At 31.6% G+C, this 16,364-nt stretch overlaps 1 protein-coding gene across 1 annotated transcript in view; it reads right to left on the bottom strand.

Annotated features, from left to right (window-relative positions):
- CSTF3 (cleavage stimulation factor subunit 3) overlaps positions 1–16,364 on the bottom strand; it is a 65,207-nt gene that overhangs the window by 35,161 nt on the left and 13,682 nt on the right. Inside the window, exon 3 of the mRNA XM_081064951.1 lies at positions 16,198–16,293. Within this exon, the coding sequence (XP_080921077.1) occupies positions 16,198–16,293 (96 nt within the window). The remainder of the gene's footprint in view (positions 1–16,197; positions 16,294–16,364) is intronic.

Here is a 16,364-nt window from a genome sequence, read left to right as displayed (position 1 = left end):
TGTCTTTTTGTTCAGCTTCTTCTGTAATGCTTTTTATTTTTAGTTTTCTAGTTTCATTCTCATGTCTCTATGTAATTATTTTATTTTTTAAAGATTCATTGAGCATCCTGAACCTGTTGAGTTCTTTAACCGTTCTGGAAAATTCTTAGTATTTATTTCTTCAAATTGTGCTTCTGCCCCAGTACCTCTTCTACTTTTGGAACTTCAATTACATATTTTGACTGTCCTTTGTGGCTCTTAATCCTCAATTTCTAATTTCCTCATTGTCTCTTTAAGTTCCAATCTGGATTTGAATTCTCCAATTCTTTCTTCACCTCTGTCAGTTATTAACCTATTTTAACCTTAATTCTGGTTTTTGAAATCTTTGCAGACCTGTTTCTGCTATAAGTGGTTTCCTTATATGCTTAGTATTTAATAATTGAACTCCCTTTTCCTTAAAAAAGTGTGGAGATTCCTTTGTGGCTTAGGACGAAGGTGCATTCCTGAAGAAAGCGTTTGAATAAGCTCATCAAGGAGTTAAGTGCGTAATTCAGGGCGCATCCACCTTACATTCATGGTCCAATTCTTTTTGAACTACCCAGGCGATGTTTATTTGGACCACAAATCCACGCAAGGACCTTATTGCAACATCTCAGGATTTCCCCATTCCGCAGTGCTCAGGATCACAGCAACTTTCCTCAGTCTCCTAAGGTTAGGAAGATGGCATGCGTATCTTCTGGTTCACTGTCACCCTGTGTATTACCTGCACACAGCTTCAAAGAGAGAGGACGTCCTGTTGGGCAGGCCTTAGGCTTTGACTTTTGCTACCTGCACTTCCGAAAGCATTCGAAATTGTAGCTTATGTTCTTCTAGTTTGGCAAAGGCTCTCACAATAAAAACAGTTTAGGTATTCTGCTTATCTCCCAGTGTTCCCTTTTTTATTTTTTGGTGTTTTCCAATTAGGTTTTGGCCGGGAATTCCTTACAATGCTGTCAGTTCCAGTTCTTCAATGCTTTTAAGATGTTTTTTAAATTGTGTCCAGAAGCCTTAGCTGTTTTCAGTGAGAGCTGATCTGAGCAACTGAGCTCAATATATTACCCAAATCTTCTTCAACATATTTTTATTAACAGCCAGTTTTCAAAAAAAATTAAGAAAATTTTGTATGCAAACTATGTTGAAAAGTAACTAAAAACTTTTAAAAATCCAATATTCATTGAAACAAAACACTAAATTTCCAAAGGTTAAGTTACAGAATTCAATTAACCAAATGTATTTCCGGTAATATTTTATAGAATTCGCAAATAAGTATGATTCAATTCTCTGAAATAGTTTGTGAATTCAGCAATTTGAGTTTACCTTTAATGTTTGCTATGCCTAAATAAATGAAGTTTGGGTGAAAGCCACAAGAACAAAAAGGAAAGTGATAAATTTAACAGAATACTACTTTTTATTAAAAAATTGCTTTTAAAAGTAAATCTATATAAAGCTCATGAATTAAGTCGAAATAAGAATTTATATAATTTTTAGTATCTAGATGTCTTAATGAATGTCCACTTAGCAACCAGATGTTGGCATTGTACACACATATAAACATTAGTGAAAGTTTTGAAGAGGTGGGAAGAGTTACAAGGTTTATGCTTTACTGATTTGACAAGATTACCTGTGAAAACTCAAGTTTTTATCTCACATATACACATACAAATCTCAGATATTTTACTCTAACGTCTGTGGCTAAAACTTTATTGCAACTAGTCATTCATTTTCTATATCAGATTTTAAAGTTTTATCTGAAAATATTTTAGACTCACAAGCAAACAGATTAGCTTCAAAACACTAGGCAAATTAGTAATGCCCTTTGCACTGGGAAGTTCTTCAAAAACCTTTCTCATGTCATACATCAAGATAATTTTAAATATAAAATATAAAATTTAAAGCTTATTCTAAGATACTTAAATATGAGGGTATTAGACAATTTTTGTATTTTCAGAAAAACTGTAAAGATGAATCTTTTCTTAAAAAGGCATTGGCTGCTTAAAATTTTATGAAAAATACATTTTGTTATAAATTGTTATCATACCTTAAAACAATGATGAACTAAACTTCCCACTGTGGATTTTTCATCCAACAAATAGTTAAGTGTCACTATATGCCAAGCATTGTTCTACATTCCTAAAACACAGCGATGTACACAGAAGACAAACTCTAAGCACAAGTAAACGGTTCAGTGTATTAGGAGAGGGTATTATAGATGAAAAAATAGTTTGAGGTGTTGGAAATAAAGGTGGCAATTTTAAATAGGATGGCCATAACAAATCTCACTGAGAAAGCAGCACTTTTGCAAAAATTTGAAGCAAAGGATTTTGTCAAGCAGCTATCTGGACAGATTTCTTTACTGGAGTAAAAACAGATAATGTGAAGAAGTCTTGAGGTGGGAATATGTCTAGAATATTTAAGAAGGCCAGTGTGAAGACTACTGTGTGAATTATCTACCATGAAGCTGTCAAGTACAAAATTTTATACTTATTCTAGTATTTACTCCTTACACTAATTTTCTAATTACTAAAAATCATTTAATCAACCTATCTGAATTTATGACTAAGAAATAATTAAATGTAAAAATGTTTACAGATATAGATTCATTAAAAAATATGGTTTTTAAATTATATTCAATTTCTACTTGGAATAGAGAGAATGCTTATTTTAATGTTTTTGTAGGTTCTAGAAAGTAGCCAAACCCAATAAAAAAACAACCGTGTTTGCCCAAAAGTAAGACCTGGCCGGACAATCAGCTCTAATGCATCTTTTGGAGCAAAAAATTAATATAAGACCCAGTCTTACATTATATTACATTATGTAAGACCTGGTCTTATAGTAAAATAATTTTTGCTCCAAAAGATGCATTAGAGCTGACTGTCCGGCTAGGTTTTATTCTGGGGAAAACACAGAATTCAGTGATCAAATTTCTATTATAATCCTCAACTACTGACTGCTATAAAAACAAGGTTTTTCATGTAATACAATTATCTTTCTAAGAACTGTACAATAAATCACTATCACATCAAAAACAATTCTTATTAAAACTTCCCTCATTATTCATCTAACATATTGCCATAGGTAAACAGTACTAATAGATTTTTGGACTTAAAAATTTGTAAAGAAAATTTAGAATGACATTGATTTACCAATTCTTTTGTCAAACTGACGTTTGAAACCCAGTTCTTGTGTTTTTATATTTTTTAATTTCACCCAGTCCTTTTAGTGTCTCAGGACACTAGCTTCAGAGTTTTGTTCAAAACTAAGTTTCAATCTTTGATACCAGATCAATACAAATATAAGTGGCATTTTAAAAATCTTGGTTATTAATTCTTTGTCCTTTTGGAATAACTGTTCCTTTTAGTGCACATTTGTATATTATTATTTAACAAAATGAGATAAAGTTTCAAAATTTTTTCATTAATAAAATTAATGTAGCAAATGAGTGACTTTTTTCTGTGCATAGAAGTTAATCCAGAAACTGTATGTTATTGCATAGACACTGGCAATGGGGTATCTTAGAACCGGCATTTAGTAAAAACAGATTTTACTCATGGTGAAAATTTTCCTAGGAATCAAATTGTTTCATGCAACTGCTCAAGTTTTATCCACTTATAAAAAATAATGTTCTCCTTTAGAAAAGGATTTTTTTCTCCCCCAAAATGAATACTGTGGTCAATTAATGTCACATTTCCCTCAAATACGAAAACTATTAAAGGGAATAAAAGACCTCTTATCTTCTTGATTCTGTTAATTTCTTAAGACTCAAAGTAAAAATTAATGAAATCCAAGAAAATTTCTAACCAACATTCAATTTGTCTTTGACAGGAAACTTCCACTCAGTTAACTTCTAAATTTATGTCGGCATTTGAGTTAAAACAACGGCCCAGAATTGAAATATCTTAAGGTTTTCCTAGAGCAAAATTACATTCACCTTATTTCAGCCACTGTAAAATTTTAGATGTATATGCCTCCCCCAGTTATTTCCTAAAAGCTTAGCTGCAATTCTAGATTAACTCGTATATAACATGCTCATATATTTCTGTAATTAAGAAACAAAATTTAGCTTACAAATTATCAAACTGTTTCAACACCTCAAATCCTGTTTTTTCTTCTCATTGTTGTCTCAATACATTTTTTCCTATCAAAGATAGGTATTTACTCTATCAAAGCACCAACTACCTGGTACGGTAATTGTCTCCTATACCAAACTACGAATTTGTTCAGAAGTCCATAGCATCTAAGTGTCTAGCATGCATTTTACCCAGTAGATACTTCAAATTTATTGCCTCATCTTCCTGATATATAAAGTAGAAACAAGAATCTGAAACATGTTCATTACTTTTCTCCCTAGAGCCCTATTAAAAACCTACGAAAATATAGGTTGGTATGGGGTCTGAAAATATACCAGAGGACTTTCAGAAGCTATAAATTCAACAATCAACTGTACTACTGGAAAGTAGTATTATATTTTGGGCAATTTTATATGAATAGAACCCAAGCAAATATATCATAAGCATCTGTTAAAGTCTTCATTCTACTGATCAACTGTTTCTGGGTAATATTAAGGACTCCACATAGAAAAATCACTTGCCAAAAGGGTTTGCCAACAAAATTCTGCATATTTCAGTTTGCAGAGAATCTCCTAAAAGTTAAACTACAGCTTATATTTTTCTCCCTATCCAAAAAATGTTTTCTATTTTTTCTATTTTTCTCCCTATCCCTATCTTAGAATAAGTACTGAATACACTCAAGTAAATTTCTACAATTCTTCTACTGTGGGAACTTAGAATTGAAAAACTGTTTTACAGATAAAAAAATTCAAGTTTTGACATAACATCATAATGGTTTATTTAAAATCAAGTGAGCAGATCAGGAAGCTGCATGAAAATAATAGTTCGGTTTCAGTGACATACATTGGAGATGTATTCAAAAATATTTCTTTAATATCTGACAAACCACAAATGAAAAATAACTGGAAATGTTGGCCCAGTTTCAATAAATGTGATTTTTCCTATTAACTATACGAGTCAAGATCCTCCTTCATAACTTTTTAAAGAGAGCTATTGTATCCCTGACGTCAATCTTTCATTTGTTCATCAAGTTTAGTTTCATAGTTTCAAGTGTTTTAAAAGATCTCTCCTCCAAAACCAAAAAAATCACAATAGTCTACACTATCAGAACTTATCTTGCAAGACTTCTACACTTCAATGGAAAAAAAGTATGAAGAGAACAGTTTAGTATGTAGATATTCAAAGGCCAACATACTTTACCTAAATTCTAAATTTTGGCCTTGATTTAAGAAAATTCCATTCTAATAAAATTCCTAATTGCTACATCAGAAGCAGAAAGTAAAATTTATTGCTCTCACATTATTAAATGTAAGTAAGCATCTGGAGCTGTAAAGAATGTGTTCTTAGAAATTTCTTAAGAGTCCAGATTACTAAGACTTGCTGCTTTTGTGTTCAGAATTCCTTTCTGCAATTTTAAATTAGACCCCAGTACATTCAAGTAAAAAGAATTTTAAGCTGTGAAGGGTAAAAATACACACAATAGCAAGGTAGAATTTTAGAGTTAAGATTGAGCTAAGATGACAGGAGGTTGCATATAAGTTATCGTACCATGTTATCTATCTTCTATAATATTTACAAAAATTTTATGTGGTTTGAGTAGCTATAATCTATTTTTTTCAAATGTACCCCAAAATCCTTATAGCTAAATAAGAATGCAAGAAACTCCTGAGCAAAGGAAAAAGGAGTCAGTTATGTACCTACTACATAGCTATTTGTACAATGTACTGTATTTTAGGTCCCGTATGCTACTTAGTATAGAGGTTTGTGACTAGGAGCCTAGATCCAGGAATTAGAATATCTGCTTAGAATAAGCCCCTAGCTTTCCCACTTACTTCCCAGTAGCTTAACCTTTAATTTTGTTGATCTTAGGAAAGCTATTTAAGTCCTCTAAATCTCAGAAAAGCTGAACATCTGAAGAAAATGGGGGATAATATATATCCACCTCAAAAGGTAAACTGTGATTAACCAGATTTTCCATAAAGTACTACCGTGTTTCCCCAAAAGTAAGACATGGCCGGACAATCAGCTCTAATGCGTCTTTTGGAGCACAAATTAATATAAGACCTGATCTTATAGTAAAATAAGACCGGGTCTTATACAATGTAATATAAAATAAAATAAAATAAAATATAATACCGGGTCTTATATTAATGTTTGCTCCAAAAGACACATTAGAGCTGACTGTCCGGCTAGGTTTTCTTTTTGCAGAAACGGTAAACACAGTGCCTAGACTATTTTAAAGGCCTAATAAATTTTAGTTATTACTGTTGAAACAGTAATGAGAATAAAGAAAACTAATCATCAACAAGATACAACAGAAAATCAACAACAGATTTTTAAAATGTATACTTTATCTTTTTACTTCTAAAAATCTATTCTAGAATATATTTCACCTCCAAATGTCTTCCTCACATACTTTTCCTTATATAATCCACATATTGTTTTCCATAAAATTTAGTTTTGTAGCTCTACAACTAAAATTGAAGAACACATGCTTACTTTTAAGAACTCCAGTACAATTCCATGCATGTTTTGGGTAAGAGCCATAAAATTTTTATCTTATTGCAAACGTATTTAAATTAAGTTGCCTCTTAGTAGTAAAAACAAAAAAATCCCCACTCCAGTCCCTGGTATTATGCAGTTCTAAAGGCAACTCATCTGGAACAGTTAATGGGACTTTTCCACTTCTGTCACAACGTACGATCACTGGAAACAACACTTGAATTCACATTAGTTTTCCTATTCAGATGGAGAGGGTACAAGAATGAGATCTGTGTGGTAAACTTATATACAGAAGATACAATAGAAAAAGGGCCATAAAATTCAAATAATTTCATTGATCACAGAAATAGGGAACTTTAGAAACAATGAATCTGGGACAGTTGGAAAAATGTAAACATAAGCTGGATATTAAATTATATTAGAATGCCACTGTTCTTTTTCCATGTGATAATGGTATTGTGGTTAAATAGAACAATATTCTTGATATAAATAAAGAAGAAAGCATATATAGCAAAACCTAACACTGGGTCAAGGTGGAAGATGTACAGGTATTTAAAATACTCATACCATTCTTTCAATTTTTCTGGTTTTACAATTTTCATAATAATTAGAAAGGGGAAAAAAGATTAAATGGCTCGCCTCAAGTTATAGTAATTCAATGGAAGAGCTGAAAATGGAAAATCCTAGGTCACCAGATTGTGTCATTCCTATTCCTCCATACTATCCTTTAGAGTAGCCTACAAATTCCCGTTTAAGCAATTCTTTAAATATCTTTTCCACACTACCCAAACATGATCTTAGTAACACAGATAATGGGTAGAATTCTAACCCAGCAGTTGAGGCACAGGGCAAATAACCACCCCACTAACTATAAAAAGATTAAATCACACAACTATTCTGTGAACTCAAGAAATTCAAATTTACCATCCTTCACAAATTGCTTTTTGAAAATACCACTTCGATGGTTTAAGCAATCTTTAATTGCTAATAGAGAAACTATTTTCTTTAAAGTGTTAATTTGTGTCTCAAACAACCAAGAAATTATCTTAAAGGATATTTAAAAAATATAGCATTTGCAAACACAAATATTTATCTAGATGCTATTTTTGATTCACTTTCTAACCTGTTTCAAAACCAAAGATCCAATAATTTGAAAAACAACAAATAACAAAACATGAATTCTTATTTGAATTTGCCATTTGGTCAACAAAGTAAATCATTTATTTCCCATAACTTACCTACCATTCTTATGAAAACACAAGTTTTTATATAACTTTGTGAGTGGGTTAGCAATTTTTATCTTCCCCATAGAATTTATGACAGAATTTAATGGTATTACTGACAAAGTATATGATTTTATATTTAGAAAACTTGATACAATCATAACCAACTGATATTCTGTAAATCATATTTAACTACACTCACAAGCTGCTTAAAAAGAAAAAAGTGGGGGCAGGGACAGAGAAGCTAGTTATTTCCATAGTTATCACTTGTAAATAAGCTTGACATTTAAGTCATTATTGAAGAGTACATACATACACTCAACAATAAAACAGATGGCAAGACATTAGGTAATTTGTTGGGAAAATATCATTGATTCAGGCAAGATCATTAATAAATTAAAAATGGAATGGGCAGTTGTTGAGTAATATGATTTTTACAGTGTCAAAGTATCTCCATTAGGTCATGATGTATGCAGCCCAATCACTTATGAGTCAGGAAAAATAGAAAGCATATTCAAAATGTTAAAAACTGGTCCATCAGGGTAAAGTGTACGTGGAAGTTCTTTGCATTGTTCTTTTGTAACTTCAAAATATTTTCAAAATAAATTTTAAATGCGTTATAGAAATTGCTTAAGTTATAAAAATGTCAGCTTATAACCCGTGAAAGCAATGCTCTGGCTTGCTATTCAACTCATAACAAAGCAAATTAAACAATGTGATCCCTAGTGATTGGCATATAATTTAATCTTCAACTCTAAACAATAATCTAAATAATGAATGTTTTAAGGATTTTCTTACCTATTAACATGTACTAAAAGAACCACAAAATCTTTAAAAAATTACACAGTAGTTAAAATTGATAATCAAAGGAAAAGGTGGATGAAGGAATTAAAATAAATGTACAGATACCAAATGTACAGGTACCAAAGTTATTTTGTTGGCAATATTCCCCAAATACTTTTAAGCTCCCTCTGACAGCCTATACTTCCACGATATTTTGTTAATATCACTTCTGACATTTACATTGTATAAAATTTAGATATCACTCAAGTAGTTTACAAATATCACTGGTGCTGAAATTCTCAACTGTAGCTGGAAAGAGCCAACTCTCTTGACAATAGACATTCACTGGAAATACTAAAATTACCATTTTTTAGTCATGTTTGATTTAAAAACCATCAAAAGCCAATTAGGAAAAAAAAAATTTAAGGGAAGTGAGTTAAAATGGTTGAAAAACACTGCACTCATCTGTGTAGTGAAAAATTCAGAAATGGATTGAAATGACTTACAGAAATATCTAGAAATGACTGGTTCTTTGTGAGAACACTCCATTCCCCACCACCCAAAAGAATGAGTACTTATACTCAAGTACTAATTAAATGAACGATGTCAGCTAATAATCTGAAATTATGACGTAGTGTTCGTAGGTTTAAAAACTCTCGAGGGTAAGGGTTAGCGATCAAAAAAAGCTACACATAAGGTTAGTGCAAAAGTAATGGCGGTTTAAAAGGCTGAAAATGCAAAAACTGTGCAATTACTTTTGCATCAACCTAATATTTTAAGCCGCATTCTTCAGCTTAAGCGGTCCTTTCTTAACACATGGGACTTCCTTGAAAGGTCTGATTCTTAAGTTTGGCTCTTAGGTGATTATATTGTTTATGGAGCCAGAAAGTTGAGTTTCACACCCAGGAATGTAATAAAAACTGCCAAAAGTTCAATAACACAACCCTAACCCTGACTCATCTTAGAAATAGTTATCACTCTCTCAAGAATTCTCCCAAGCACATACTACATGCCTCTGAGATTAATTCTTGATTATATACTGACTGATAAATCAAAACATGGTGCATTCAGAAAAACTAGCCAGATTTTAATCACTTTATAGCCCAGACTATATAGGCAGTATAGGCAGTATTCTGCAAGGCATGAAATAAAAAGCAATAAAATTCAACTGCTGCTGTCTAAAGACTCAATTCCCAAAACTGGCTGCCAGAAACACCTAACAGTAAGACTCCGTGTGTTCACCCTTTGGAGACCGAATCAGTAATACTGGTATGCTAATTGTAAAGCTTGTACCCTTTTAAGTGCTTCCCAGGGGATCCTAAAGCAGTGTAGTTTATAAACTTTGGCTTAAATGGACAACAATCTCTTGATTGATTTTATTCATGTATAAAATAAGGAGGCTAAACTAATTCTTTTCATCTTCCAGCTCTAAATTTGGCTTTATATATAAAATACTTGCATATTCATTATTTGAGTAGAAAAGTTTTCAAGAAAACCATCACCATGAAGTGGTCAACATTCTTTTTTCTTCAATATGAAGTTAAGATAGAAAATGTCACCATGAAAGACTATTTCCCTCGTGAGGTGATGGGCATTAACATTGCGTTCATTATTTTGCAATATATACATATATCAGATCATTATGTTGTATACCTTGAACTTATATGTTGGATCTCAATAAAACCTGGGGAAAAAAGGACCACTTCCCCTACAGGAATCTTTAGACAAAGACTGACAACATGTTAAGTGTATATGTTAGAGCTATTAATTTTGCATTTTAAAAAAGGTAATTGAACACGTTCTATCACAGAAATAAACGTATTAGAAACATTAAAAACAACTTTGGGACTTTATTACATTTCAAAGTATTATTCCAAAACTACATTTCAATACCGTCTTTGACATCACATCTTTGTTCTTATAACTATCACTTATTTCCAAATAGAAAATTTTTCTTTGGAGGTCTCCTAGCATACAAAATGGTAAAACTTACCCCAGGTTATGCTTCCCTGAGCCTTAAAAAAGCTGTTTAGTTTCTCAACAAGTTGTATTCAAAGCAAATATTCATAATTTGGTGAAACTGCTGTGGACTGAATGTGGGAAAAAAATGTAGACTTCAATTAATTACACCATTATACTAACCATTTGTTTTCTGCTCCAAAGAGCAAAACTGTTTAGTAATAAAAATGAAAGTTTCAAAAGTAAATTATTTACAAGTAAATAAATGCATTCTTCTCCACATTTAGAAATACAGCTTTTAATAGGTATCACTATTATTTTAGACATCTTCATTTCTTGGAAATGCCTCGAACCAGACTCATTCAAAAGAAAAGCTGTTCGCAAGTTGTTTTAAGCACACACTAAACACAATGAACCTATTAGAAAATAGTTGAGCCTTTGATTTTTAGGGTCTTTTTGTTTTCTAAGAGAAAGCCAATTAATTGCCACCTGATTCCTCAATGCTCAAGTTAGAACAAAAATGCACCCTAAAAAAGGGTTTTTTCTGATAGCATTAGTTCTATTTCCAAATATGGAAGTTTCTAACTCTGAAATATGAAGGGGTTAAGTGTGCTTGTGTTTATTCACGGATGCCATGTTGGAGCATACCTTTAATACCTTTGGGACAGGTATAGGGGGTCATATGCCAAAATGGTCCCCTAAAATTTTATAGACTACAATGCCCAAACGTTTTTAAAAATTATTATGTATTAAGTGTTATGTTATTCCGTAAGTGCCCAAGAAATTTAGGCTTAAAACACAACCCATAGGGAAACTTCAAACTGCATGACCAAATAACGTTTTTTGTTTCACAACGAATTTTAGAATGTACTTTTTATTAAAATCTAGTTAGAGATGCCTTTTCCACGTGTTCAGAATATTCCATAACACTTATTACACATATAAAAATGGAATATAAAGAAGCTGGGTTAAAAACTTAAAAGAGTCTTTGCAGAGGGAAAAAGATGACCATTGTTTTCAATGTTTTATCTTACTGCAAAGATTATAATTTTGCTTTATAAAGTTGAGAAATATAAAGGCAACCAGGTTACTAAGTGTAAGGTTTTGCTTAAAAATAAATGCCTACATTTTACATAAAATATTTATAAGACAAAGAATAGAAAACAAGATTGTTAAAAAAGAAATTTTATATAAATTAACTATGTCCTTTTGATAAGTTTTATTATGTAATGCCTTGTGTGAAGAGAAAGGTCCCCAAGGGGGAAAAAAATGTATAAACCATTTTAGAAATGACACCACCTAAACATCTATGCTATAACAAAAGGGAAAGTGATGGGAGAAGACATTTTAATAAAACCTAAAAGAGAAGTTTACTACGTAAGAATAGTAAACATTAAAATAGTATAATTATTCAACTTTCAGATATTTGATCACTTAGTTCTGTGTTTGCACATAATTTGTTTTCTTTTACACCCCTACACTATATTATACATGCATTTAAGAATTAAAAAGCGTATTGCATTTTAGAGTACAATCTGAATAATCACACAGACATGGACCAACATTTATTACAAACAGGAAAAGAGCAGATCTATAAGAAAAAGTACAGATTCTTAAAAGATTGCAAGCTGAAGTATAGGGGGAAAAATCTATATAATGCAATAATTTTATCTGCATTTAAAAATCACATTAATCAATATATACAAAACATTATAACACAGTAGTTTAAACTGCTACTTAGAGGCATTAAAACAGTAAAGACAAGTGGAGAAGTTTATTTCTATTTAGGTCACTCATGTTCCATCCTGAGTTCACTTTCTTTTTCCAAGAAAGGTATTTTTTTAAGTCATTTTCCCCAAGTTGAAAGGTTATTTTGAAAAAAATTAAAATGTATAATTTACAACCCATTATTTCTAAGAAAAGTGTTCAAGTTTTAAATTTTTTAAAATAAAAAGCAATCAATTCTCTATATATTTTTATTAAGGAATTACAGCTTTCAGATACATTGTTGCTATTACCTGCAGCAGTACCTTCTTCATTTCTCCTTCAGCTACCAATAAAAACATCCTTTTGTACGAAAATTTCTTATGAATATGGCCCAATTCGAAACAAATTACTTCTAACAATAAGATATTGTAGCTTACATGCTGTCACAGTGACTACTTAGCTACATGAAAAGCTGTAGAAACCACAAAGGGGAGAAAACTTTAAGAATATGGCAAAACTATAAATTTTCTCAATTTTGTGATACTTAGTGACCCTTCTGACTACTCTAAAGAGTGGTTCTTTAAAGAGCATTGAGGCTCTTTGACTGGATATTCCACTTAGCTGAAAAATATATTACACTGCAGCTTTAAGACATTCATATACCCACTCAATGGCTATAGAATATTCATACAATTGTCTTGCTCTTATGATATTGTTAAATCATGTAAAGTAGCTGTTTTGGAACTCAGGAGTAAAACAATACATTTCACGCATCTGAGGCAAAATGTGAGCCTATACAGTCATGTGCTGCCTAACAATAGGAATATGTTCTGAGAAATGCATCGTTAGTGATTTTGCAATTGTGTGTGAATATCATAGAGTGCACTTACACAAACCTAGATGACCTACTACACACCCAGGCTATAGGTATAACACCATTGTATACGTGGTCCGTCCTTGACTGAAATGTTGTTATGCGGCTCATGACTGTATAATATATGCAACAGTAGAGGTATTTGACCTAATTTTGAAATTATGTTAATATTATAAATATGTTGGTCCTAAATACCCTTTCATTAGAACAAGAGAATTTTTGCCTCCAACAATTTCTACTCTTCAGCAAAAAAATCAAAGAGGGTAATGAATTGAGGATGACATTTTAAAGTTCAAATTTTACACAAGTAGTTAGGTATTGCTAAATACTCACTGATGAGAAAAGCTGACATACAGGCAAGTATTAAAAATATCAGACTAGTATCATTAACTTCTTTACTAAAAACTGTAATGTGCTTTAATTTTTAACTTATGTCTCAAGTTTAAAAGCAAAAAACCAAAAAGTCCTTTTTGCCACTTTGATCTTAAGTAGAATTTACAAAAAATTTCTCTGGGGAAGCAAATCATCTTGTTATTAAAAATGTACATATTTTTCATATTTTCTATTAAAAAAGAACTAAATGCATTTGGACTCATACAAGTTGGCTTAACTGAACATAAATAAATGAAACATTACAATTTCCCCATGAAGTACTGAGTTACAACAAATGTATCAAAAAACTTTATTTTCTTGAGAGTGCATACAGGATGTTATGTAAACACTGTTAGTACTACTTTTAATGTAGACATTCTTATTATTACTTTAGATTTTAATGTATTATAAATAGGTTATGTGTCGTCTCCAGAAATATTAAAGGCCACATGGGTGACACGGCCAAAGAAAGTTTTAGCTTCTCACAGGCTAAACAAAGTACAAAATGTGAAAATTTAAAAAATGAAGAGCAAATCAGGAAAAAAGAGAAAAAACACAGCTCAAGATATGCATTTCTGAAATCAGCATTCAATTTAACATCTTAATTCCTAAACCATAAATTTTACAAATATACATATATATTCTTTACCACTTCTTCTCAAAAGATGTTTTATACATACATTCATATTTGTGTGTGTGTAAAATAACTGCAAACATTACCAACTAAATAAATCAGACACTAGCTAGTAGCTCTGAAACACATGAAATGAGCCTGATACTTAGAATCAGCCCCTTGGAATAACATCTAGTCATCTTAGCATTCTGTCTGGAATGCACATGTTATTTTCAGTTAGGAAATGGGAGAAAAACAGACTCATTATGTTTATACTTATAGAGTGAAGTATCTAACTAACAATTTCAGTTTAACTTATGCAATAATATAGGTTGGTGCAAAAGTAATTGCAGTTTTTGCATTTATTTTTAACCTTTTAAACTGAATTACTTTTGCATCAACCTAATAAAATGCATGAATAATGCCTATTTGAGAAACTGACAGGAATTTCTAAAACTCAAAAAGTACTACTTCATTATACAAAACTTTTATATACCAATTATGTTCATTTCTAATATGTTGCATATATCCTAATGTGTTTGTAAAGTCAAACTGAAATGCAGACCAAGTACAGGTGATCCAGGTTCCTTGCTTTACTTAGTATTACAAAGTAGCACCGGCTTCAGCATACTTCAGACAGACCTATTCACTCACCTGAATTTCGTGCCAGTCTACTCTGATGATTAAATATATTTAGGAAAGAAACGGTCCCACAGGATAAGTGATGAAACCTTAAGAATATGGTCTTGGGACAAAACCACAACCAGACTCCACGTAAGGTACAATCTCTCTCACACATACAACACACAAACCACATATACAACCACACACCAAAAATTTCACACACACACAATGTTCCTGCGATTGTCCAGTTATTCCCCATTCCCAAATACAATATAAACTAAGCACAAATACAATGAGTACACTGTAGCCTCAATTTAAAGCTGCTGTCGGTTGGGTCCACTCTGAGGACACATCACAGGTCAACACTGTGTTGTGTTGAAGTCAGTTCAGTATTGCTGACGACTAAAGCCCTTTGAATAGGTCCAAAACAGACCCACATATTATCAAATTTCAGCTTTTGTGGAAAATGTTATGACGAGGCTGCAATGTACTTGATTATGTCGAGAACTTATACTACAAATGTCGAGAACTTATACTACAAAATTAATATTCAAAATAATACTTCATAAGTAAAATAAGTTATAAAAAAGGAATGGATAGCATTTTGAGCTTAATGTGGACATTAATTATTCCCATCTCACCCCTTCCATCCCATTAATTTATAACCTGAAAAATGATTACTTGGTGCCAATTGATATCGATACATTAACACTTTATTATCATCTTGACTGCTAATTCCAGTCTTCAAAAATGAACATTTCTCTTCTAATCATAATTAAGAATAGGGCCCTTAATCTTTAAAATAAACATGCCTGACTTCAAATATCAAGACAGTTAGAAAGTAATGCAAAAGTATCATGGCAAAAATTATTACATAGGTTTCAGTCACATTAGCTTTTTCCTTTATAATGTAAACTGCGTCCTACAGAAAAAACTTTCTTTAAATTATTGAAGTGCTTACATTTATTGACAAACCAAGTATATTTTCACAATATTAAAATATGAAATAATTTTTCATCTAAATGTTTCATTTCACCAGACATTCAAAATACCCTATGAAACTAAGTTAACATTTATGTATTTTGTTATACCAGTAGTTCATATTAGTTTGTAAGTAGGAATAAAAAGAAAAATGAGTTCTAAATAAATGACACAGGAGGCAATAAATTGACACATGACAAGTAAATAAAAGGCTAAAGCACTCCAATACCATTGAAACTGTTTTAATGTTGTTGCAACTCCAAAATGCAACAATCATCAGCTTGTAAAGACCCAAATTTCAAAAATTCATTTTAATTACTCCTTCATACCTATTTTACAAAATAAAGGCGAGAGACATTTAAATCCTCCTTGTCCTAGTTGTGCTATCTATGTTCCTAATTTGTTTCTACCACTACAGTGTATCCTACAATTCCTATCAGACGCTATATAAGAAAAATAAAATAAAATATTAACCTCTGCTTCAATGTACAGTTTCCAGAATCTGCCAGAACTGGGGAACTGGGCAACAAGGCGTTCATAAGTCTTCCGTGCTTTGTCTATAGGTTGATTCTAAAATTGAAAACCAATAAACAGCATTTACAATATTAGGATTATGAAAATATTTACTGTAGAACCAAGTA

This window comes from Rhinolophus hipposideros, assembly GCF_964194185.1.
Source record: "Rhinolophus hipposideros genome assembly, chromosome: 10".
Lineage (NCBI taxonomy): Eukaryota > Metazoa > Chordata > Mammalia > Chiroptera > Rhinolophidae > Rhinolophus > Rhinolophus hipposideros.
Note: the sequence above shows the minus strand (reverse complement) of the source record. Positions and strands in the feature narration are given on the sequence as shown.